General features: G+C 35.2%; 1 protein-coding gene and 1 long non-coding RNA gene across 2 annotated transcripts in view; one reads left to right on the top strand and one right to left on the bottom strand.

Moving 5' to 3' along the window:
* The window catches only part of LOC149797880 (uncharacterized), a 27,796-nt gene extending 13,252 nt beyond the window's left edge, over positions 1–14,544 (top strand). The window contains exon 2 of the long non-coding RNA XR_016421909.1: positions 14,172–14,544. This is a non-coding gene — a long non-coding RNA (uncharacterized LOC149797880). The remainder of the gene's footprint in view (positions 1–14,171) is intronic.
* LOC149797879 (maltase A1-like) lies at positions 390–26,455 on the bottom strand. The gene is made up of 10 exons (XM_089962903.1): positions 26,008–26,455; positions 18,806–18,985; positions 18,090–18,253; positions 13,757–13,882; positions 6,374–6,481; positions 4,576–4,700; positions 2,537–2,720; positions 2,155–2,343; positions 1,479–1,601; positions 390–858 (listed from the first exon to the last, which is right to left on the bottom strand). Exons 1-10 carry the CDS (start codon positions 26,252–26,254, stop codon positions 529–531), a joined length of 1,776 nt encoding a protein of 591 aa, XP_089819029.1. The 5' UTR covers positions 26,255–26,455; the 3' UTR covers positions 390–528.

Raw genomic sequence — 26,455 nt, 5'->3', positions numbered from 1 at the left:
ACATTAAAAAACGAAATGAATAAGAATTCATACCCAACAAATAATCGTGAATCCTTGGAGCCACCCTGATGGAAAAATAATTACAGCAGTGCAAGTAAACGTGAATCCTTGGAGCCACCCTGATGGAAAAATAATTACAGCAGTGCAAGTAAACGTGAATCCTTGGAGCCACCCTGATGGAAAAATAATTACAGCAGTGCAAGTCATTTTTTCCCCTGATGAAAGAGTTTTACCTCCACTTGTTTAATGTTATATAGAGGGAAAGTCAAAATGATTATATATATATATATATATATATATATATATATATATATATATATATATATATATATATATATATATATATATATATACATACATGCATGGCAGACAATGTTTATGCCAATATCTCCTGCTTTAAATTATTTATTGATTTCCTATGTCAAATAGAAAGAAGCACAGGCGTTCAAAAAAAATCTGAATATTGCAGTGTAGCATTTATATGCTATGAAAACTGGATTGAATGCAGTTGTTAAACTAGCATCTAACTTATTTAACTTTCAATACAAGTCCTTGTGCAGGATATAAAGTTACAGCTTTAAAATTAACTAGGTTGCTAACATTATAAGTCATATTTCCGGTATTCACTTCCACAGTTGCACTTTCTAATTTCAGTTCAGCAAAATTTATTGTTGTTACGTTTCGTCCGAAATTTATTACCACGAGATATTTCTCAGACTTATCTCCCCTAATGAATGAAAGAATATCTTCAGTAACGTTTGCAAACTCGATATCCTTGTTTTGGAAAGCTGAACGTGTCCTCAGCTTAGCAAGTAACTTGTATATACTCAAGACGCTGGAGTCCGTTGTGTTTTGTTTCTGAAAATAAGATAAAAATGTGTTTATAATTGCCAATCAATTGGCGTTTCGCAACAGTTCAGCACACATAAATTATCTGGTGACGAGTTACTTGGAGTAAAATGCATCTTCTAGAGATTAAAGACAGCAACCAATGTTGGTCAATGTTGACATCGAATATGGATCCCACTTATTCCATGTCCAGTACACCAACCACTAAGTCATCGTGACACTCCTCTGTGGGGGGGGGGGAGTCGAGGACAGTGCAAAGATCAGTAACAAATTTGACATATATCTCCGTGATATAGCATGGGTACGCGGGAAAGCCTGCCAGTAGCTTCTCGTGGGTCGGTGGTTCTTCGCTGGGTTTCCCAGGGTTCTTCCTCCACCAGTTATATTGGCCGCCATATATAGCATATCCTGTGCTGAAAACAACAACAACAACAAAAATCTCCGTGTGCCAAGAATAGTGAAGATTGTCAGAAAAGCAAGTTTGATGACTACATCCTTTAGATTGGATTTGGTTTATGAAATATTTTCTCAACATCGTGTCCTTAATGCAATAAACAAAATATCAACATTGGTCGGTGATTTTTATGGGTGCATTTAATTCACTGCGAAAACAATTCGTTCATATTTACCTCAACATTTCTAGTCGTATAATCCGGATTAACTTTCAACCAGGATGTATTATTAGTAGTGAATCCTGCTTGATGTGAATTGTTCCACTGCATCGGTGAGCGTTCCGGGTCACGTGACTGTGACTTTAAAAATTAAAAAAAGAATACCACAGTTCAATGCACAACAAAACAAAAGAAATACGGCGTAACACTCTCAACAGTTAATGTGATATACAGTAACCATTCGCATTCTCTTTAGCGTTAATTTAGCTTAGCAAGCCAAACACGTACCAATTACTGTATTAATTTTTACGTTTTTCATTTACAAGCCTACATCAATTTTGTGTAGAAGTAAGGCAGTTTCAAGCATACAAAATATGTGTTTTGCAAATGTTTGTATACGCACATGCAAAGTACGAGAATGCGGTTCGCGATTGGCGACAAACATATTAAAATGAATTAAAAAGAATTAAACTGAACGGAATCACAACATGTCGCCAGTAATAATGTCAGCCATTTAGCAAAACTTAGATTAATCACTCGAATGAAATGTGCAGATTCCATGTCTTTGGCTGTGCTCGCACGAAATCATCAAAGATCTCACTAAAAACTAATTTTAAGATCTGCTTTGTATGATTACGTTACATATATTTGTGGCATGACGCCAGCTTTCACACCGAATTGAACCGAATCTTACTATGTCATGTGACTGTAAAGCTGCCGGATCGACGGTTTCATTAAGTGTGTAGTTCAATCCAATCATCCCTATTTCTTCACCATAGTAAGTTGTTGGGGTACCGGGTAGCGTCAGTAATAGCATGTTCCAAGCATTGACAAACTCCTCTCCCCATCTGTCAGCTACCCTACGATTGTCATGGTTACCAATCTATAATAATAATAATGATAATAATAATAATAATACTAATACTAATAATAATCGTAAAGATTGATGTTTATATTACGACTGCAATCTCAGGCAATGGAGATTTGCGCCATGTTACAAACGACCTAACAGTTCTCGTTTATTCGTCATGAGAGAGAGAGAGAGAGAGAGAGAGAGAGAGAGAGATTTATTTTACCACAAAATTAGGCCATCCGGCAGCGGGTAATCCCCATGTTCCATGTTTGATTATGCCTGCTATGCACGTTGCGTTGCATGATTTCTGTACACCAAGTAACTCGAAAAAGAAAGGCACCCCACCCGCCGCGTAATATTTATCTCGCATTTCCTTGGTTAGATCGCTGGTCTCGAGGACAAGGAATCTGAAAAGATAAAAATTAGTTAAAGAGCAAATAATTTTATCCCTGTGCCTACAGAACCAGCAAAAGCTGGGATTGGATTATATGGTCCTGCTACGTCGGATGTGCTATACGTATGTAACTGTAAAATGTCTCACAATTCTTCCTACACCGTGAAATATAGAAGTTTTAAACTTTAAGATGTGACTAAGGTAGATTCTATATGTGCAAAATGAGTTTAGATATTTGTATCCACCTCCTGAATGCGGGCTTAAAGCGGAGAGGACAGGGGGAGGGGTTTGACATCAATTAATTCTTGTTGTTATTGTTGTTCTAGGGTTTAACGCCATTTTTCAGCACAAGATAGGCTATACATGGCGGCCAGTATAACTGGTGGAGGAAGAACCCTGGAAAACCCAGTGAAGAACCACCGACCCACGAGAAGCTACCGGCAGGCTTTCCCACGTACCAACGTTAGCCAAGCCTTGGACTCGAACCCACGCAGACAGAGGTGAGATGGCAGTGATCCGTAACGGAGAGCGCTTTAGACCACTTGGCCACTCGGGGTCCCTAACTAATTCTTGAGTTGTTAGTCTAACATATCTGAGAACAACTGACATGTACAATAAATAATCCGGTGTTGATACAAAAGACTGACTTTCAGATGAAACTTCCGATTTGTGCCTGGGGGACATACAGGTATAGCCTCTTGGGAACTGTTGAGATTCTCACTATATACTCATATTTTCATGAACAGGGCATGAAAATATGAATTCAAAAACGCAAACGACATTAGACCCTGGGTTAACCCTTCTTTCTTCCCCCTCGTTCTCCGGAAATAGGTCTAGGGTAATAAGTATGAATCTGTTCAGATTCTCATGCTGCTAAGAGACCCTCGACGTTAAGTTGTAAAATATGTAGAGCCGGTTCATTGGTTTGAAAGTTAGGGGACGTTGACACGTCGGGGTCTGCTCTAGTTAGTTACACGTAACCGGGATGCATTGTTGAATTCGGTTTGCAAGCTGGATCCTTTGCTTCCCCAGCCTCGAACGGAGCCTTGACTGGGTACTGACAGGGAGCACAACGTGAACGCCCATCTATCTTTCAAGACATCCAACATGGTTAGGTCAGTTGTCGGTAGATATGAGAGTTATTTCGTCATGGAGGGATGAGTAGTCTTCAGCGGATGTTGTAAACCATTCCCTTATTGCTGAGCCATCTGTCTGCCCTCCTGGCTTCAACCTTCCACATCTGTGGACCACGCTGAACCGTCTCCGGACCGGACAGGACCGGGTCGTTGTGCAGTCAACTCGGTCCGATACGGCCAGGCCACGGACTCTCCCTGTAGGTGTGGAGCTCCACAGACCATGTCATACGCTGTGAACAACTGTCCACTAACAAAAGTTCCCATGTGGACTGCAGGTTCTACACCTTCCTGATGACGACGTTAAATGTCTGGGCATGCACTACACACAATAGCAACAGCTTACTGGGCATATGTAAAGTCAAGTTCAGATTATGCAACCATTAATGGCCACTGGGTCTATCTTCATCCTACAGCGACTTAGCGTTATGGGCACTTATTCAGGCGATGGGGAAAATAGTCATATAGACGAGCCGTACAAAACATAGTCATGTAAAAGTCTTAATAGTCGGCGTAATGGTTGGTGTGATAGATACAAAAATACAGAGACAATGACCGAGATAAAATAAGAAAGAAAGGCGGGCTAACGGACACATTCTTTTAGATGACTTACGCAAATGCAGGGAATAAATATAATAAGAGCATAATGTGGGGATGAGAGTATGCAAAGACTGCAAGATAGTAATAACAGTTTGACTTTGTGTTGATAGTAAAGAGAGACAGACAAATAATTACTTTTCTGTTCCATCTTCCTGTCTAAATTCATCCAGGACCTTCCGCCATCTCCGCACAACGCCATAAATTTCATCCAAATCCCGTGTGTAATTGTGATGTCCGGCATTTTCCTGCCATGATTTAGTCTGCAGACAAAATAAGATACAAACGTACTGGTAATGTAAACCGTTTACATAACATTTTACATGGTATATCATGTCATGTCATGTCATGTCATGTCATGTCATGTCATATCACATCATATCTCATTTCTAAAACTAAAACTCACCGCTCCGGTGGCCTAGTGGTTAGAGCGTCCGTCTCGGAAGCGGGAGGTTGTGGGTTCAATCCCCGGCCGATTCACACCAAATCCTTACAAAAATGGTACTAACTGCTGCCTCGCTTGGCACTCAGCATTACGAGGTTAGTGTTAGGACTGGTCGGCCTGTTGTCAGGATAACGTGACTGGGTGTGACATCATGTTACATGTCTGCGGCATGATGCCCCAGTGCTGGACATCACTATAAACTGCCACACTGCATACATCGTAGCGATATGACTGAAAAATTGTTAAAGTTACGTTAAAAATCCTAATCACACACACACACACACACACACAATTAAAACTCTGAGGCTTAAAGCTGTAATTGTCTATCATGAATCTGCAAATCAGGGACTTAGTTGCTGTCACAATCACTATCGAAATTTTACATTATTTTACGTTTGGAAAGAGTCCTGCATGTAGTTACAACTGTCATTGGAACTCGATGCAGGAAATGTTATTCTGACCCCGCGATTTCACCGTGACGATTGGTCGGTAGTATAAGGTTTTGGCGATGGTTGCTACTCTACCTTTCGCGTAATCTGCGATTAACAAATATATTTTTTCGTATCCTAATAGAACTTCAGACAGAAAATGAAAATCTGACCTTGCGATTTCCATCTGACGATTAGTTTGGAAGTATACACTTTTTCAATAGTAACTACTTATCTATTTCCTTAATCTGTAATTAATCAAGGCTCATTTTAATAGAATGAATTGCCTTGAAATGGAGGCAGAAAGTATTATGGTCTAGCGATATCTACAAACGCACTGGTAGCTGCTGATTGTGTGTGCAATCGTAACTACATAGCCATTTCCGCAATCTTATAATCGATGTGTAATTTCGGTAAGGTATCCAATATTATTAGGCTGTAAACACGGTATCTACTCTCTGTCAAGTTCCGTCAACTTCTTGTTGCGTCATTAAAAGGCAGCTCCAGGGTTTCGGACAAAGATTATACAAGGCTAATCGTTTACGTGGGTTTCCTATTATGGAAGTCTGCCAGCGAATAGTTTAGGACCTGAATCACTTATAGGCATACTAAATGATTTCATACCAATCCTTATCGATTTTAATTTATTTCACTAATAAAAGCGAAAACGTTATATATTCAGATTCGGTTGCACATGTCCTGAAAAGTTATAAGATGCGCTCTCACCAGATCAGATTTTGACGTAAGGTGGTCTTGGAGGTAGTGGAAGCCAGAGAACAGGAGAAAATCACCAACCTTGGATAGATGACCACGTACCCTTGCGCTTGTTAGAACCAGTGATTGAAAAGAGCGCATATCATGGTAACCACTGGGCTATCCAAGACCCTAATGGCTGAGAGGTCCATGTCTGATTTAAAGTTCAAAGTATATGAAATAATAATTGTCGTTTTTATTATGATGTTTAGCTTCTGAAACCAACTGTCACTTTTCTTTCTTTCTTTCTGATTTTTCTTACAAAACAAAGGAATATCTGGCAGAATATTTAGTGTTTAGAAGAACTTACAACATTAATGTTTTCGTTCAAGGACAGGTTTTTGGCTTCAAAGAGATGTGGAATAGCATCAATCCGAAACCCGTCAACACCCTTCTGGAGCCAGAAGCGGAACACATTCTGAAATAATATATTAGTCATGATCACGTGTCCCCTCAATGACAAATAATAATTGATATGATTTTATGTAAAATGTGAAGCAATAACTAAAAGTTACAATATTTGAAAATAAAATAAATTTGTTCCAAGAACAAATACTTTTAGACCGTAATGCAAGCATCAATATAATTCCCACTTGTGTTGAACTATTTACATAATTATTAATTATCTTTCACTGGTTTTTATATTTGAATGCAGGTAGTGATTAAAATCAACATTTAGTTTGACTTCAAGTCGATTATTTTAAATTAAGGCTAACCTTTTTAACATGACGGTACTATAACAGACATATCTCTGATAATTTCCTGGCAGCATTCTGCGAGGAATGGTACAATATTCTATGAGGAATGGTACAATATTATCTGAGGAATTGTTCAATATTCTGTAAGGAATAGTACAATATTCTGTGAGACATAGTACAGTATTCTGTGAGAAATGGTACAATATTCTGTGAGGAATATAACAATATTCTGTGAGAAATAGTACAATATTATGTGAGGAATGGTACAATATTATGTGAGGAATGGTACAATATTCTGTGAGAAATGGTACAATATTCTGTGAGAAACAGTACAATATTCTCTAAGGAATAGTACAATATTCTGTGAGGAATAGTGTAATATTCTGTGAGGAATAGTACAATATTCTGTGAGAAATAGTACAATATTATGTGAGAAATGGTACAATATTATGTGAATTATGAGCATATTGCTCTGAGACGATTTACCTTTCTTTTTCATCAAAATTGATAGAAAAAGCTAACAACATTATTTTATTAACTTATACTAGACATTAAGAAGCCAACGATAATAACTGAAAAGGTCATTTATACGTTTTCCTTTAGGTTTCTATGAAGAATTATTCTAGTTGTTAAAACACGTAGAGGGCATGGCCATTTGGTCTACCATATCTTATTAACTCACAACAAATATTAAAACAAACATGATTAAGAAATCTGTAGGCATAAAAATGGAATCATTCAGAAAGCAGTCTCAGGGAATGGAACCATGAGATATCTCCAAATTATGTAGAACTTTGCTCCCCTCTGAGACATTACAGGCATGGAAAAAGTTGTGTTATAAGATAAACTAACGCACGTATACTTAGTGCTTGCATTCATACCATATTTGCTAATTATTTTATTTGTTTATCCAACATATAAATTTAATACGTTTTCTTGCGAAGGACTGATTCAGTTATGGTTTCAAAAGATATTAACACGTCGCTCACGATATTGTCTCGAAGTGTACAGACTATTGTATATTAGATCAAATATATATGTTCACAACATGACGTGACAAGATCCCAAAACACCGTATACGTCGCGCATTGAAACATGTGCTACGTAATACTGGGTGCACAGTATACGGGCTTCCTGGGCTTTTTCTCATTACATTTTACACAAGATGCGCAGATTTTAGGTCACTGAAAGTCCTTGATGCATTTCATATGACGTAATGTTAGAAATTGTTTCCGTTGCGTCAAAGAACCAGTCTTCATGTGTCCAATCTCATAATTACATGAATTTAATAAAAACTTTCTGAATAATTTAACACAACGCAAGGCATGTAACTATATCAAAATTAAAGCTTTTTAAGTAAAACTAGATTTAGGAGGAATTATTTCAGAGAAGTTGACATACATATAACGTTTTGTAAAAACCTGTGTCTATCCATTAAGTCTTTAGTTTATTTTGTGTACATCATTTGGCGATGTGATATACAAAACATATGAATTTTCCAAACGATACAACAGAATTGATGAAAATTATATTCTTGATATATAAAATGCATGAACATTTTAACGGTAAATTTGGAATAACATATGTATTTCCTGTCTGGATAAAATGTCCAAATTACGTGCTTTCCACCGTTCTGAAATATTGTAAGTTTGTGGAATTAGGGTTAAGCAGTTACCAAAAAGTCCATTATATTTTATTAGGAACTTTATTATTTAAATCACATGGAAAGAGATTTGCGAATTGTCATTACAATTGATAAGTTGTGCAGTAGATTTCCAAGTTAATAAATATATTCAATATACAATATATATTTAACGGAGCAGACAACTCTGTGAAACCATTCAGCTTGGTTTTTCTTCACCTCAGTATGAATGCTACAAATAGTATCTTATTTTCTTTTAGAATATGTAATTTTTTTGAACACGGATAAAATGTTCCCCCGCGTAAATCGCATATATCATTCTGTTATGTATATTTGAATTGCTTGTATCTGATTTAATATACATTTATTTCAATTTAATTGTTTGTCAGTTTTAAATTTTTTATTTTTCATTACATGATATTGTAATGTAAATTTATTCATTAGAGATGATACTTTTTCAGAAAATAGTTTGATGACCTTGACTGCTAGTTTATAAACATTAGATGTTGATCTAAATCCTGACCTTGTTTCAGAATTTGTAGCAACCATCGTAAACAAGTTCTATTTTATTTTAAATGATTGGTTGTTTTCGAGGTCATGATTGGACTTTGTCTTTAAGATGTAAACAATTTTTTTATATCTTGAAGTAAAGTGATTGGTTTTCTTCAGGGTCACACTGGATAAACGTGACCTGTAACAAGTACTTGCTTCTGTAACCTTCCAGAAGATGATCATGTGACCCCTTGTTTATGTTTTAGAAAGACCATATGACCCATCTTTTGGAGAATTAATCTCAGTAGAAGCTTGGCTGTTGAACTGTTAGTTGTATGTTGTGCTGTTTGGAGTTATTTCGTATTACTACGATTCAAAAGGATTAATTGTGTTATTTTTTTGAACAATACCTGTGCTCATGTAATATTGCGGAACAAGCACAGTTTTGTTTTATAAATATGTATTCAGCTATAAGAAACCGGAATGATCATTCTTGTTTTTGCAAGGAACTGTAGACTAAACACTATAGATTGCAGCATACGTCATTGTCTTCCATGTTGGATTCTTCATCGTGATGCGAACGTGAAATCAGTAGAACATTTTGTTATTAGGACTACTAAAATGGAAATTGTTCAACGAGTTTCATAAGTTTAATTTACGCATGACCCATTTGAGATTCTCTTTATCACATAGGTTTTTTAGTCAAAAATTAAAGAATTTAGAAAGAAGAAGAAATTATTTCGTTTAATCTGGTTCAGATGCTACACAATTCGATTCTTGCGCGTGAAAAAAATAGTCTTAGACCAGACGCAAGTTAAATGAATAATGCCCAATTCGATAGACAGTAACTTTTCAAAAGTATTGTTTTACAAAGTGGCAGTTGCCAACTGCTATAACCTGAAAAATTCAAACCAAGGACATAAACTACAGTGACTAAATTATCTGACTCATAAAAATGTAACATAAGTATGTATAGCATTTATCAATTTTGTTACCTGCCACACATTCCAAAATAATGCAGTGGCTTTCTAATCATTTTATAAAAATCATTATTAAGTATCATTTAAAATGTCCGTGCTTTGATTACGTTTAAAAGTGCAAGTAATAATAATAATAATAATAATAAATGATACTAATAATACAGAAGAGACAAGAAACCAAATGCTTGCAGAATAAACACAATAATTAAAATATTCAGATGACAATAATCTTTTTAGCAGATGAATGATGAAAACAGAAATAATTTTGAAAAATAATGGCTGACCTTTTTATTATAACTTTAAAACTTAAGTTTAAAATAACTTTTAAATAAAGAAATTCTTTCAATAATAAGAATGTGTATGTTTATCAGACATTTGCACTTATAGTATATACACTTTGCATTGTATTTGCAGCAACATCAATAACAAAAAATAATAATAATAACGTGATGATATACACTTTTCATTGTATTTGCAGCAACACCAATAACAACAACAAAAAAAAATAATAATAACATGATGATGTATCAACATTATTAAACTGCACTCATTGTATGTAAAGTGTACCACCTATGTGATTAATAAATGATTATAACGTCACAACGAGCCTTACCAAAAGTTTGGTAAATTCGCTGACTGGTTTTTGAAAGGTTAGTCAGCGTTCTTAATAAAGATTCTTATCGCATAAATTTACTATTTTTATTGTTGTTGTTGTGGGTTTTTTGTGGTTCTTTTCTTTACCGACTGCATAAAATGTGTACAAGTAATACATGTCTTCGCTTGTGCATAAAATTATTGAAATTGTTTAGACTCTGACACTATCTCCTTTGAGTATCATCATAAGGGTACGCATTTAGTTGATGCTACCATCCAAGGTGTAGAGAGGTGCATTTCTGATGTGAAATCATGGATGACATGTAACAAGCTGCAGATGAAGGATGATAAAACTGAGGCCATTCTGATCACGACACAAAGACTTTCTCATTCACATCCTTTACCTCAAAACAATAAATATCGGCAACACCAACATTAAATTTACACAATCAGGACGAAACATAGGTGTTACTCTGGACAATACTCTCAAACTGCACCAACATGTCATGAACATATCTTGAGCTGAGACGCATCAGCTCCATTCGCAAATATCTTTCAGTTGATGCCACTAAAACACTTGTATGTTCATTAGTACTTTCAAGACTGGACTACTGTAACTCAGTTCTGTCTGGTTCATCTCAATATCTACTCCAGAAACTTAGAGTACCACGATCAGAGCACACCACCCCACTGCTCTGTACCCTAAACTGGCTTCCATTCGATCCAGAATCAAACACAAAATTTGTTCTCTGTGCTACGTTTCACTGTCGGACTCTAGTCCAACATACCTATATGACCTCACCCACGTGTACACACCAGCAAGATACTTATGCTCCTCTTCTGACAATCGTAGACTCATTATTCCCACTATGAAAACAAAGTCATATGGACATCGTTCTTTTGCATACCAGGGCCCAGCAACGTGGAATGAATTGCCCACTGAACTTGGACACAAAGACACAGTGATTACATTCAAGAGTGCTCTCAAAACTCACTTATTTCGACTGCAAGAACAAACTTTAAGCCTAATAATGTTTCCTACCTTAAATATTTTCAGCATGTTTTTTTATGTTTTCTAATTTCATGGTGTTTGTTTTGTACACATATCATTATATATGTTTTTTATCTTATAGGTGTTGTCTAATGTTGGAAAGCGCTTAGAGCTTCTAAAGATTAGGCGTTATACAAAGTCCTCATTATTATTATTATTATTATTTACTGCTTTTTAATCAGTACATTTTGCTCTGTACAATATTTATTTACAGACCTTTATCTGACTCATATTTAGTTAGATCTCTCCGTTTCATGCTAGAGTCTGGTTGAATAATAATAATAATAATAATAATAATAATATATTAAAAATCATACAGATCATGTATGTGATTTTACTCATCTTAAATTATATATAAATTGTTGTTATTGTTGTAAAATATAATAGTAATTTTGCTTAACTAAAATCTGTTCAATCGTGATTACTGAATGATCTGCACCTTAATTGTTATCAAGAAACCGCCAGACGAAAATTATCGATCTTTTTAGATTTTTAAAATGGTGGCTATGTACTAAACTGTGTTCAGTAAAGAGCAACTCGAGTCTAATCGCCACAACATAGAGTAGTACGAATTTGTTTATCAACATGCGTAGCTTTTATTGTGACATCACAGTGGGTGACCTTTAATCCGGATTGTACTGGATCACACTTTTAGGTTGATCTCGTCCACAAATGTCCATGTGCTATTAACATTGATTTTGCTGTACGTACTTTTCGGGGTGTTTAAATAATGATCTCCCAAGTAATATGGATGTATGAGGATCCAAATAAAGTGTATTTAAAAGTATGTTGAATCAAATTCTCAAAACTGACACACATTACTGAAATAGTCGGTGTTGAGCGCATACATGACATGTTGTTGTTGTTGTTGTAGGGCTTAACGCCATTTTTCAGCACAAGATAGTCTATACAAGGTGGCCAGTATTAATGGTGGAGGAAGAACCCAGAAAAAACCCGGAAAGAACCACCGACCCACGAGAAGCTACTTGCAAGCTTTCTCACATAACCACATTAGCCGAATCCGAGACTCGAACCCACGCAGACAGAGGTGAGATGGCAGCGATCCGTAACGGTGAGCGCTTTAGACCAATCGGCCACTCGGGTTCCCCCTACATGACCTGTATGCCTTTTACTACGGAGTGGCACTAGTCGTGACAGAAGAGGCTTCTAGTCCCACATGTAAGACCTCGACGCTGATATTTATGTTGTAGGCGTCTATGTCTTACAGCCTAACTAACGGCGCTGTATAGCGTGTTTTGATGTCGACTAACATCATTACGAAAGTCACATTTTCAGGAATATTTCATGCAACTGACAACTAAAATAACGACGCTTTTCAACAAAGTAAAGTCGTAATGTTTTAGTCAAACCTTACTTACTCTGGTGTCTTTTCTCTAATAAATTCAAATTCTCACAAGAAATGGACCTGTTTTCAAGTTTCGTTGGCCTACATTTCAGTTGGCTGGAAAGCGATGAAAGCCGGTAATGCCGAAATCGGGTTAAGTTGAAATATTATTCTTTAACGAAACGAATAAAAAATATAGTATGCCTTTTGGAACTGTAAGCAACGGTTCGTTTCGTTCAAGAAACATATGCCCAACACGAACCTACTTGAACTTACTTCGGCATATCTCGACTACCGTCGCATTGCAAAAAATTCAAATGTATGTCAACGGAATGTGAAAATGCGTCCATTTGCTGGTATCATATTTTCATTCCGCCAGAATAAAGACAGCACAGTAAGTATAGTAATTGCACATAAATTAGTGGAATAGTGTCGATATAGGCTGTCAAGTGTGTGAGATGTTCCTGAAACTTTGAGTACTCATCCCGATGTCAACGACATCGGAACACACTATACAAGGCCGTTATTTGGATAGTAAGACATATCACTAAAACAAAAATATGTGCTATGTCTTACATTGTAGGGCTAAAGAGGCTCCATGTCCTTATCAGGCTTGGTGGACCGCTAGCTAGTTATGTTGCTTGGCACACTAACATTTGTGCCAGTTAATGAAGGGGTTTTGGATACTTTGGTACTGTTAACAGTGTATCATATATTATAAATCCATACAGTTGTAAGTTGGCTACTTTGCAGGAACTTGAGCAACATTTAGGTTTACACTCAACAGTTCTGGTATTACAAAATACGAATCAAACTTTCAAAAGAAAATAATTTTATTTACTAGAAGCCGATATGCACCGCACTATGGGAAGCCCAATTAATATAACTTACATCTATTTCATTCAGCACGTCTTCGTTCCGGAAGTTAAGATCTGGCTGGGAAGGTGTAAACTGATGGTAGAAGAAAGCACGAGACTCATTGTCCCAAGTCCAAGCAGACCCTCCGAATACACTTTGCTATATACATGCATGAAAAAATATTTTCAATATAATAAAATGCACGAGAAGATATATACTTTTTTAAAATATATGAAAGTATATTTTGTTAAATAAAGATATGTACATCACAGCATACATCCCCCAGTTCTATTCTATCGTGTAATCAAAATTAGGGTTAAATATAGGGAAACTGTGTTTTGGGGAAATGAGAGCTTTAAAGATGGTATAAGAAGGAACTAGTTAAATCCTGTATATGTCAATGTTCTTTGCATTATTTTATAGAACTTAAACCTGCATTTATTTACAGGTGGTCTGCTGTGTGCGTTGAATGCACATGTTTGCGCTCGAATGCGCACGTGTGTTGAAACAAAGTACAACATCAGTAGTCTATTTGCAACATTTTGGCGTAATCAGCGATGGAAGATTGATTAGGAGAAAGGAGGACGAAAGGATTATAGGAAAGGACGAAACAGATCATCTCTAAATTCCTCAATCACAATACAAAATCCAGTCTTGTTTCTCAAAAATATATGTCTAAGGTGATATATGTACGGAATCTCTGGTTTTTCTCATGTCATATTTTAGTCGCATATGTCACCAAAGTCCATCAAAAAGGTTAAATAATACTAAGCATTATAAACTATGTATTATCAATAAATTATAATCAATATCCTTTAAAATTATTCTTACGTCATTTTTGTAAGAGTTATATGACACAAATGTCCTTTCCTAAAACCAGATTTCTCGTTATAGAAAATGCATGGAAATTATTATATATTTGCATAGCAATCGGATATTCAAAGATCTTCCATAGACTTGGAAGCATTGAAATAAGTATGGGGTTCCCATGATCAAACTAGTGTCCGTTTTTAAAGATATGTTTGATTGAAGCTCTTTAGAACTTGTAAGGAAAATTGACACTGTCAATGCTTACGCTAATAAGGTAGGTAAAATATCTTGTTAAAATATGTGCATTTCATATTAGGAGTTATGGGCCTTTATGTCATCGATGCCTGTGGATTTGTTACCATTTATCTTATAAAAACGCATGACTCTCGTGAGCATTTTGGACAATAAAAGAATGTTGTCTGAATTATCTAGTCAGATAGGTCCTCCCTATTCAGCCACGCTTATAATTGTTGAGCATCTCTGCCCTCTCTTCTGTAAGATGAAGCAATCTTATTATTTTCAATCCGAGGATAAGTTAGAGGTGAAATATGTAAGAATTTTCAGATGTTTTTGGTTTTTCCTTAATATTTTAATTAAAGTATTTATTTTTATTTCTCTGTAAGACTTTTGTCTTTTTTTATTGCATTTGTGGTAAATGACCACGTCTTGTTTGTGAAGTTTATCTATGTTGTGTCTTGCTTCATTAATTTCAGTGGTTAATCATTATGATTGAAAATCTCTCTCTCTCTCTCTCTCTCTCTTGGTTGCTTGCCTAGCATAGCGTCGAAAGAGAGCATCAAAATTATCCAAAAATAATACCACATCAGTACAATAATCAAGAAATACTAGTACTGACACTTCATAGACTGGATTTAATTAACTGATACTAATATGCAGGGGGATTTTAAACTCTCAACCTAGCGCACCTATTGTTCTACATATCAAGTTAGCCAAACAAACGGTTTTAAATAAATAAATAAATAAATAATACACAAGACGATTGTTGTGTGGATGTTATTCATCTTTATTTTTACACTTGGTACATGTTTCTCTTTTACTTTTAAGAATTTTTATATCGTATTTCTGGAATGTGTGTTAAAAATCAGAACGTGCGCCGAAAGGAAAATGGACATGCTATATATAGATACGCAAGTTTGATGGAACTGTACTCACCTCTTAAACAGTTCGGAATATTAACGTTAACTTATAGCCTATCAATAATTAGTTTTCAACTCAAACGCCAAGCTGTTTAAAGTACTTTTTTGGTGGTTGTTTCTCCTTCATCATTTAAAAATTAGACATCTTGTAAAACAACAATGCTATAGTTCACATATTTATTATACCATCAATCAGACTGTTTTATCAACCTCAACGAGGTGGGGGGATAATCATTTACCGTCCACGTACGCAGCATATTGTATCACTGGCCGTTCTACTGACGTTTAGCCGGCGACCGGCCTGATACATTTTCGCATATAATGGTCAACATTAAGATTATTATCACATACATTAAGTATTCAAATAGTAGATATGGAAGTCTGAGAGTAAATGCGCATGGGAGATTGTGGACTAATTACATCCATTTTAGTATTTCAATTTATAAGAATCTTCGAATTAAATTAACTCAAATACGTTTCTGCAATCGTCCTATCGTGTTAACATCTGTTCAACTGTATATTTCACAAATTAAGAAAACAATTAGGTACGTCGATTTATGAAGCGAATAAAACAAGAATTGTTCAAAGCGTGCAAATTGTAGTATTTTTCATATTTCGACATATGGGTCCATCCTAAATAATTCTAATGGGAGTTAATATGCACGAAGATGTTATATCACCTGTTATGTATATTTGATTTAATTATATCTGATTTAATATATATTGATTTCAATTTAATTGTTTGTCAGTTTTAATTTTTTTTATATTTTTCATTACATGATATTGTAATGTAAAACTTATTCACTAGAGATGATACTTTTTTCAGAAAATAGTTTGACCTTGACTGTTAGTTTATAAACACCAGGTGTTGATCAAAATCATGATCTTGTTTTAAAATTCATAGATCCACGTAAACAGGTTCTGTTTTATTTTAAAATTATTGGTTGTTGCCGAGGTCATGATGGGACTTCGTCTTTAAGATGTAAACAATGTTTTTTTATTTTTTTATTTCTTAGAATAAAATGATTGGTTTTCGTGAGGGTCACACTGGGTAGACGTGATCTTTAACAAGTATTTAGCTACTATAATCTTCCAGAAGATGATCACGTGACCCCTTGTTTACGTTTTACAAGACCATATAACCTCTGTTTTGTAGAATTATTCTTAGTTGCAGCTCGGCCTTTTCTTACACTAGAAGTTGTATGCTGTGCTGTTTGGAGTTATTTCAAATACGTGGATTCAAAAGGATTAATTATGTTATTTTCTGGAAAATACGTGTGCTCACGTAAAATTGTTGAACAAGGACAGGTTTTTTTAATAAATATTTATTCAGCTATCAGAAGCCGGAGTGATCTTTCTTGTTTCTACAAGGAACTGTAGACTTCCACACTACATATTGCAGCATACGTCATCCTCTTCCATCTTGGATTCTTTGTCAGGTTTCGAACGTGAAATCAGTAGAACATTTTCTTATTAGGACTACTAAAATTTGATTCTTGGATTATTCTTGGCTTATTTTTGGATTTGATTCTATAAAACCGTAAGTTCATATTTTTTTCATTTTTACAGTGAAATAAATTATTGTGTTTTTCTTAAAGCTTGTTGTTTTCACTCTTTCTTGTATTACTGTTTATTCGAGCCTAAACACGTGACATAAGACACCCCGTATATTATATGTAATAATCGTAGCTTTGCGCTTCACTTATATAGTTTTCATAGTCACAAGATATAAAAACGAAGATAAGCCAGATTTCACTTTTAAGCAAAATTCAGCTGCATCATGTTCTTTAGTTACCGTTCACACTAAAGTATGGCTGTTGAAATCCCATTGAGATTTTGAACATTGGTGTAAAAGATACCCCCCTCCCACTGCTGTACCAATGAGTAATCTAACCATGATACTAAATATTAACATGCAAAATATATTCTTAATGATTTGTTACCTTTGTCTCCGGGATAGGTGGGACATTTGGAAGGATTTTCGGGGAGACGGTTTATGATTGTTTGAGAATATTTCAAGGCAAAGTCACCCATTCTGTGGGAATGTTAAGAGAAGGGTTCTCTGATTTAACTAATGTGTGAGATGACTGGATGACAAACGTTCAATCTGGTGTTTAGTTTTTATATAAAAATTTCAAAATATTTTAAAGGTGACGGGGACATGTTGGTAGAGCATTATTCTCCAGAGAAGTAGAGCGTTTCTATCTCAGTCTGTCTGTTGGTCTGTAGGTCGAATGGCGTCTCTCTCGTTTCAGTAAAACTTGCTCAATAAATGAAACTGTTTTTAAACTTCGGGGTTCTTAATTTACCTTAAGATCCCATTCTGTTCAACTGCTGACATATAACATTTTAAGTACTTCAATATTTGTTTAAGATAAGATAATGTTGTCAACACAAACCCAGTTATTTGGCGGCACTCTATCTCCAGTTGAGTTTAAACTGCCATCACTCCATATGAAATAATCTCTGTACTTTGTCCCATTTTTGGCTTTTCTGCTTGCTTGAAACCAGGGATGTTCATCACTGCAGTGATTTGGTACAAAGTCCACTATTACCTTTAAACCTGCAACGGTCGAAGTAAGATATACAAAGTCTGCGATTGTGAAAGATGGAAGTAGCCTGTCTGATCAAATTTACAAGTGAATACGTCTATCTGTGCAACTTATTTCTTTCTTGCTTTCTCTTTCTTTCTTTCTCAACATCTATTGCCCCTTTTATTCTGCAGTTCCTGCTGTCAATGACAAGTTGCCGCTGCTTCCTCTGTTGCTGCCAATAATGCCGAGAAAGGACGGTGGAAACTTCCATCAATTAATACATCCTTAACTATGTGCATTTTATTTTACCTACGATTAATATGCATAGCTTAGCTGCTACTACTACTACTACTACTACTACTAATGCTGCTACTACTGTTGTTACTTCCACTAATAAAACAATAACACTACCACTTCCAGCACCACCATCGGTACCTCTGCTACATCTGCTGCTGTTAATATTGTGACTATTACAACGAATACAACCAAAAAAATATTGCTGCTACTTCCATAACAACTATGGTCATACCGCCATTACAACAACATAACCAACATAAGTTCTTTATATTAAGAACCCATACCTTTTTCTTTTGCATCCTTCATAAGTGCTTCAAAATCCCCCATGGTTCCGAATATTTGATCCACTGCTGTATAATTTGACACATCGTATCCAAAGTCTTTCATGGGACTCTTGTAGAATGGAGAGAGCCACACGATTCCTACCCCTATATCGTTGAAATAGTACAGCCGGTTCCGAATACCTGGAAATACGAGACTTTTATAACTTTGCATGGCTGGACAGAACTCCTCTTCCGATCTGATTTTTAAAAAAATTATCTTAATATAATGGTATGATTGACAGCATGATTGTAATATCATGACCAAAAGATATCCTGCACATTATACATGATCTTCTATATTCGAATGATTTCCAAAACCAAAAGCGAAGTTAAGCTTAACGCAATCGACTAAATCAGCAAATGAAACAATTATTCATACGTTAATGAAGATAATGATTTTTTAAAAATTTCGATTTCGACGTTCTAATGTGTATTACAGTACGGCTTGCGGCGCACACTGTGTACCGCTTGACATGAGCACGTGCATTTAAAAAAAATGGTTCCAAAGGCACGTGAAATTTCGATATTTTATATCACGTGATATAGTGTGTCCTTGTTACCTGCTGGAGTCATCATTCAGCAACGACGCCCCTTTGCAAATAGCTGCTCTACAAGTTTGTTTTTTCTAAAATAGTTTTCGTTTCTTCTGACACCGCCAATCGACAATCGTCCGAAACATATAACTATTTTACAGCTTTTATCGACCTCTAATTTAAAGAAAAGAAACCCCAAACCAACAGTTATCGAAAATGAACAATTTAGTAATAAGTATGTATAGAACAGATGGACTACTCGACTCCAGAGATTGCGAAATAATGAAATAAACAAGAAGATTTATCAAATGGTTTCTTTCCTGGCTAATCATACCAGCCGACTGTGAAGTTACTGTATTTTATCTTTAATGAATAAATTACACACACACACACACACACACGTCTTCTACACTTTAATATTGTGACTACTACAACGAATACAACCCCAAAAATATATTACTGCTTCTTCTACACTTTATATATCAATACAACAAAGTATCAACCAAATACAAAAAATCTCTTTAATACACCTTCAATTATAAAATAGTCAGTGAAGACGAATATACATAATTCAAACAAAGTCTGAAACGATTTATACATTTATCTTTTAAATCTTAGCTACAATAGGAGTTTGTTTAAAATTGTAAACTATATCATATTTGAAGACAATCATCACTGAGAAAGAGTTGACAGGATGGTTCCGTGAAAGCTCAATAAAACTTAATGAACAATCATACACACTTATTGACAATAAAACGTTAGTATAAAAGTCTGTTCCAAGAACTATATTTATTAACAAAATCATTTGTGCAATATTTTCTACACAAAATTTGGACTGGAAAAATACGCGAAAGTAAAAGATGGAAATTTTACAGGATAGGATCCTTAACAGAAGTAACTTGTACACAGATTTGCCTGGGTAGATAAAAAGACTTGTAAAAGTGGGAAAAGTAAAGACTGAATATATTTCTTATGCTATGGATTCCATGTTAAATACGCCAAGTAAATATGTAAACCAGCAAAATAGAGTTTCGATGCATGCAATTATTGATTTGATAAAAAATAAATGACATTTTGAAATTTGAATAAAATTTATTAGACTGTATGTGTCAATGCAATATTAGAAGGAGAAACAGACAGGCCTGTATATAATACAACTGTACTAGAGTCAGCGTGTGCCAGAGGTGCAACTAAGAGAAATAAATTAAACATAAAGACATGTTATTCATATTTCAATGTGGTGGATATAATTGACTACAAACATGCAAGGCAACATTACTTTGGAATACAATTTGTTTTATGATTGGTGTCATTAGAGATAAGAAGACATTACTTGAAGAAAGACACATGTAAAAAAACAAACATTTTGTCTCTATGCCAGAATATATGATCATAACACAAACAAATACATTACAATGTAGATATTTCGACAGATATCATGCCTAAAGAGGCCTCCGTTATAAAAGTCCCCAAACCACCAGCATCAATTAAAATACTTTTATTATCTTTGACACAGTTAGCTGTGATACATTTTTGTCATGTCCAGACTTGTAAACAAATATAGTAGTTATCTCTTGATATCGACGTGGTTGATTACAAATTAAATTAGTTTAATATCTCTCTCACCTCTCAGATATCTGTTGGATACAATACAGTGTTGTTATGTGTCATTTTTATGTGTCATTATTGATCATGCGTAAAAGTTTAATTTTATTATTTTGTACATGCTGTGTTTAGCTCAAATCAAATCAGTTTTCTAGTTGTCATAGGCTGACTGTGCTAGTAATATTTCCAGTAGAGTACATTTAATGAGTTCAGGAATTGGAATTTCTCCATGCATTTATTAATGTATTTATTGTGCTTGGGTAAGCAGTCTTTTATATTTCATTACTGTTCAGTAGACACTAAATGAATACTGCCAACTTGCATTTACATCGATTCGCAGAATATTTAAACAGGGTAATATTCTTCCATGAAGCTCTCAGATTCGTGTCATTTTAAGGGTCAAGTCACCAATAAACCCTAACTGTATGGACTTCTAGACAGTTCCACTATATATATGTATATATATGTATATGTGTGTGTGTCTGTATATATATATATATATATATATATATATATATATATATATATATATATATATATATATATATATATATATATATATATATATATATATATATACGTTTTGTTTGTTTGGTGTTAAACGGCATGTAAACACATGAAAAGACATACCATGCCAATGCAATTAGAGTTAAGGGCCTTGCCCATCGATATTCAACGTTGGGGGGGGGGGGGGCTGGGGGCGCAGGATTAGGTGTGGGGGATGTGATGCGTGTAACCTGTTACTTTAAAAAAAGTTATAAGTAGTATAATGTTTTTAAAATCGTGGTAATTATTTTTATTAGAACGGCAAATTATGCCGAATATTTGTTAAAATCCTCTAATATATCTTATTCTTAATGTCAGACGGAAAGAGATTTCAGAACAGACAGAAAGATGAACGCCATTTATCGTATATGTCAGACTCAATTCTGTTTCTTTTTTCTCTTGCAACTCAAGACGAAATCATGTAGGCATGACTGTAGCTCGCACCGGGTGTCTAGACGCATGCTATACTTGTGGAGGATTTTGCTACAACTTCGGAAATTTAATCAGGCCGACCAACAACATATCCTATCTTGTATATGCGCTCATGAAAGGATATACAATCACAAGCATCCAACAAAAGTCATTGAAATGAATGATAGAAGAAAAACAACCAAACAAAAACATTAAGTAAACCAGTATTTAATATCAAAATCAATCACTAGAATATTCGGCATCACCTGAATGACATCTTTTTTTTTATTCCCATTGTTAAGCTTTATCTGATTTATATGCAAACTCAAGTACTCAGGATCGCTCTAATGACGTATATGGTCTCAGTGTCAATCTTTCTCAAATTTACATGCAAACTCAAATACTCAGGATCGCTCTAATGACGTATATGGCCTCAGTGTCAATCTTTCTCAAATTTACATGCAAACTCAAGTACTCAGGATCGCTCTAATGACGTATATGGTCTCAGTTTCAATTTTCTCAGATTTACATGCGAACTCGAGTACTCAGCATCACTCGAATGACGTATATGGTCTCAGTGTCAATCTTTCTCAGATTTACATGCAAGCTCGAATACTCAGCATCTCTCGTGTGAATTGTGTGCTTTTTCATGTATTCTTAGATTTACATGCGATCTCAAGAACTCGAAGCGGCATAAAATTTATACATGAATCCTCTGCACTTTCATTTCTCAAACTTGTGCTTATCATTTCCAGCTATAAATCTCACGCCAACGGATTAATATCCAAGTGTTTCATCTAGATGGATTTTTTAAGGCCGAAAATAGGTACCAACTCAGATATTAATGTATTCCAATAACTGGAATAAAATATTTTTAAATCATGCGAAAAACCATATTCAGGTAAATAAATTACACCAGAGATTTTATCCCATGTGAATAAACCTTCTTTCATAAAATTATGAGCCATGGTCGAATTTAGTTTCAATCGTATAAATGTCCGCCATCAGTGCAAGCAAACACGAACATTTTATTTTATTGAGTAACCTTTTATCATGCAATCTGTACCCGACGACCCAGTGATTATATACATTTCCCGACTGCTCACGAGATCAGCATTCTTTAAAATGAACTATCGCTGATACATGAACTAGTATCACGAATACATATATCTCCCATTACACAAAGAAATCAATTCCATAGCCACAACAAGTCATATCAAATTTTGTTAAAGAAGGGGTAAGGTGGACTAAAAATTCGTTCTAAGAAAATAGTTCTGTTCAGTCAACTACATCAGCTTTGGGTTCAACTTAAACAGTTTAAAATGTAATTAATATTCACTGATTGTATTTTTTAAAATAAAAGATAACTGATAAAGAACATCTGCAACCAAGCAGGACTGCATTATTCATACTGCGAATATACGTTTTCATGCGGAACCAAGTTTCCGAATAGACGTCTCGTTGTGTTTGGCACACTGACTGTAATGTTATTTGTTATTGAAGAATAACTGCAGAAAGCGTTCTATACTATTTATCAAATACAAGACATCAATACAGCTAGAAAGGGGAGTAAAGACTCCCCTGAGAGTAATTTTCACTATGGAACATAAGCCCTATTGAATGTATAACATAGACCAACTGTTGGTGTGTGCAGTATCAGTTCTAATCCAGTGTGGAATATCTGATTACTTTTACTGTCAAGTGATATTTCAAAGCTAATTAGATTAAGGCTTACACTACATCTCCCCTCCTGAGAACGTTAACATTAAAATGAAATGTGACCTGATGACCGCATTTCTAAAGAAGCTACATCAGCCTCATTTTTACAAGTTTATTCTCTCAGCTGGTTTTGAAAATCTTCCCGAACGTGTGAAATATCCGTTTTGACTGGGTGGTACTGATGTGCTTTCATATGAGACAGTCAAAGTATCAGGGTTTGAAACAGTCACTCTGAGAGGCTCCGATAATGTAGTAGGCATGGGAATTAAATTTCTCCTATTACGCCGTATCTCTCACTCGTCAGTTACTACCATGTATGAAGGAGGTGTAGATGTCTCAGATTTAACAATACCTGAAGAAAAATGATCTTTAATCCCTACTTTATTCACTACCTGAAGTTTTTTTCATATTTCGAGCGCGATGTCGACTATCATAATTTCTCTTTTTAGTTTGCTTTTGATAGTTTTCCGATTTCTTCAGTTTCGTTAAATCTGGCCATTTCGGCTCTAAGTTGTTTGGTGCCATTGGCAAAGTAGTTTGTAATTTTCTTACCACATCTCATGCATCCTTTTCTGCTGACACTATTCTGTTGAACGTTTGGGATTTTATGTTTCTGTTTCCCATATTTCCGTGAAGACGATTTTACTGCATCCATTGCAGTCATTCGTTCTCCAGTTGCTCGTATAGTTGATTGTTGCTTTCTCGCAGCCTCGTTTTGCCGAGCTTGACTAACGGCAGACTCTAGAGTTAGATTTGCATCTAACTACAACTTTTATGACAGTTTTGAATCTCGCAGTCCAACTACAAATCGATCTCTGATCATTTAATCACGTAGTGGCCCGAAATTACAGTTATCTGCTAACACATAGATAGCTGTAACAAAACTGTCCACTGTTTCTCATTCTTCCTGTTTTCTTTTATTAAATTTTGCCCTTTCAAAAATTACATTCCTCTTTGGAATGAAATATCGAATAAATCTATCTGTCACGGGCTTCCACTTCTTTTGATCTTCCTCCTTCAGGTTGAAGGAAGACAAACTGTCATCAGCCTCACTTCCTATGGAGTAAATCAAGGTATTTACTTGAATTTCTTCTTCTTTGTCACTAAGTCCAGACGCTTGATGAAAGCGTTCAAAGCGCTGAAACCACTTTTCTCCAAGTTTCAGGTCTCGAAAAGTTAAATTTGTCCGGATTGGTAAATTAAAATGAAGCAATTTTTAACTCTGATAATTTCAAGCCTGTGTTTTTACCGCTGCCACCAGGTAATGTTTTTTGTTATTGAAGAATAACCGCAGAAGGCGTTCTATACTATTTATTAAATACAAGACACCATTACAGCTATTAAGGGGAGTAAAGACTCCCTTGAGAGTATTTTTCCCATGGAACATAAACCCTAGTGAATGTATAACATAAACCAGCTATTTGGTTTTTACAGTATCAGTTCAAATCCAGTGTGGAATATCTGATTACTTTTACTGTAAAATGATATTACAAAGCTAATTAGATTAAGGCTTACACTACACTGATGATTTTTGCGTATAAAGGTTTAGGAGTCCTTGCTCATCAAAGATATAATAACACATTTTGAAAAAAGGCTTCATAAACTGGTGTAAAATAAGGAATAGCACAGAAAGACTATATTCACTCGTCGCAACGAATGTAGTTTGAAAGATCAAATAGAAACTGTCGAGTAAGTCGCCTCAAAATTTTGCATACGGCAAACTGATGTCATGACGTTTATCGAGAAATTCCATTTGTGACGAAAACTCAAGACAAAGATACTTTGCATGAGCGATGAAGTTGAATTCATTCATTCAAATCAGACCCCCCCTTCATTTTCATTTTAAATAGTCATTAATTTGACACCAAAAAAAAACACAACATATATGGAAAAACCATTTGAACAAACTAAATTTAAAAAGGTCGCGGTTCTAAAATTATCATAAATTTCGAAAAATTTTACCCATGTAGTAATGCAGTCGTTAATCGCACTGGAACAGAATGTGTGAAAATCCATGTAAATTGATTGATGTTGTTTTAAGAATATTTCAAAATATCTACGTTCTCTTTAAGTGGAAACAGTTTTTGTCACTCGTGGCTTTGCCACTCATGACAACAGTGTATACCATTTCACTCGTTAGATATTTCCTTATAATATACTCAAAACACTAGATATCCTCTATGAATTACATATGCACTATTGTACAATAACATGGAAAGCCACAGCTTGTTTCGAATATAATAATTTGAATCCATATATACAAAAGGTAAGGGATCGAAAGTTACAGGTCCATATTTTCTTTGGTAGATAATTTCAGAAAATTAGAATTTCAACTTGAGTTGATTTTACCATTTAAATCGCCTACTCCGTTTCCATCGCTGTCTTGGAATGATCTCGGATAAACCTGATAAACGATCTCTTTTTGCCACCATTGTAATCCTGCTTTCTCTTTTGCTGCTGGTCCTCTCACGGACTTTGCGAATAACGTAACCAACACCACGACAGCAATGGCAGCTACAACTAGCAAAAATGTCAACACTGAACATTTGTTGGTGTAACAAAATGACTTCTTTGCGGTCTTCTTCTCCTGCACCATTGTTGTTGTGTATTTCGGCTCTGATATCTTTTACATATGGCCGGGTTTACTTAAACAAATTCCTTGTACACAAATGTTCGATCTAGAAATGTATCACTCACAGTGGGTGAGAATACTATTCCATAGAATTATCCGTGTCAGTAACACAGGAATGTATGCTCCAATTAAAGTGCGAATCTATGTTGCTTAGGACCTACGTAC

Source organism: Sinohyriopsis cumingii, chromosome 6, assembly GCF_028554795.1.
Source record: "Sinohyriopsis cumingii isolate HCF-2022 chromosome 6, ASM2855479v2, whole genome shotgun sequence".
Lineage (NCBI taxonomy): Eukaryota > Metazoa > Mollusca > Bivalvia > Unionida > Unionidae > Sinohyriopsis > Sinohyriopsis cumingii.
Note: the sequence above shows the minus strand (reverse complement) of the source record. Positions and strands in the feature narration are given on the sequence as shown.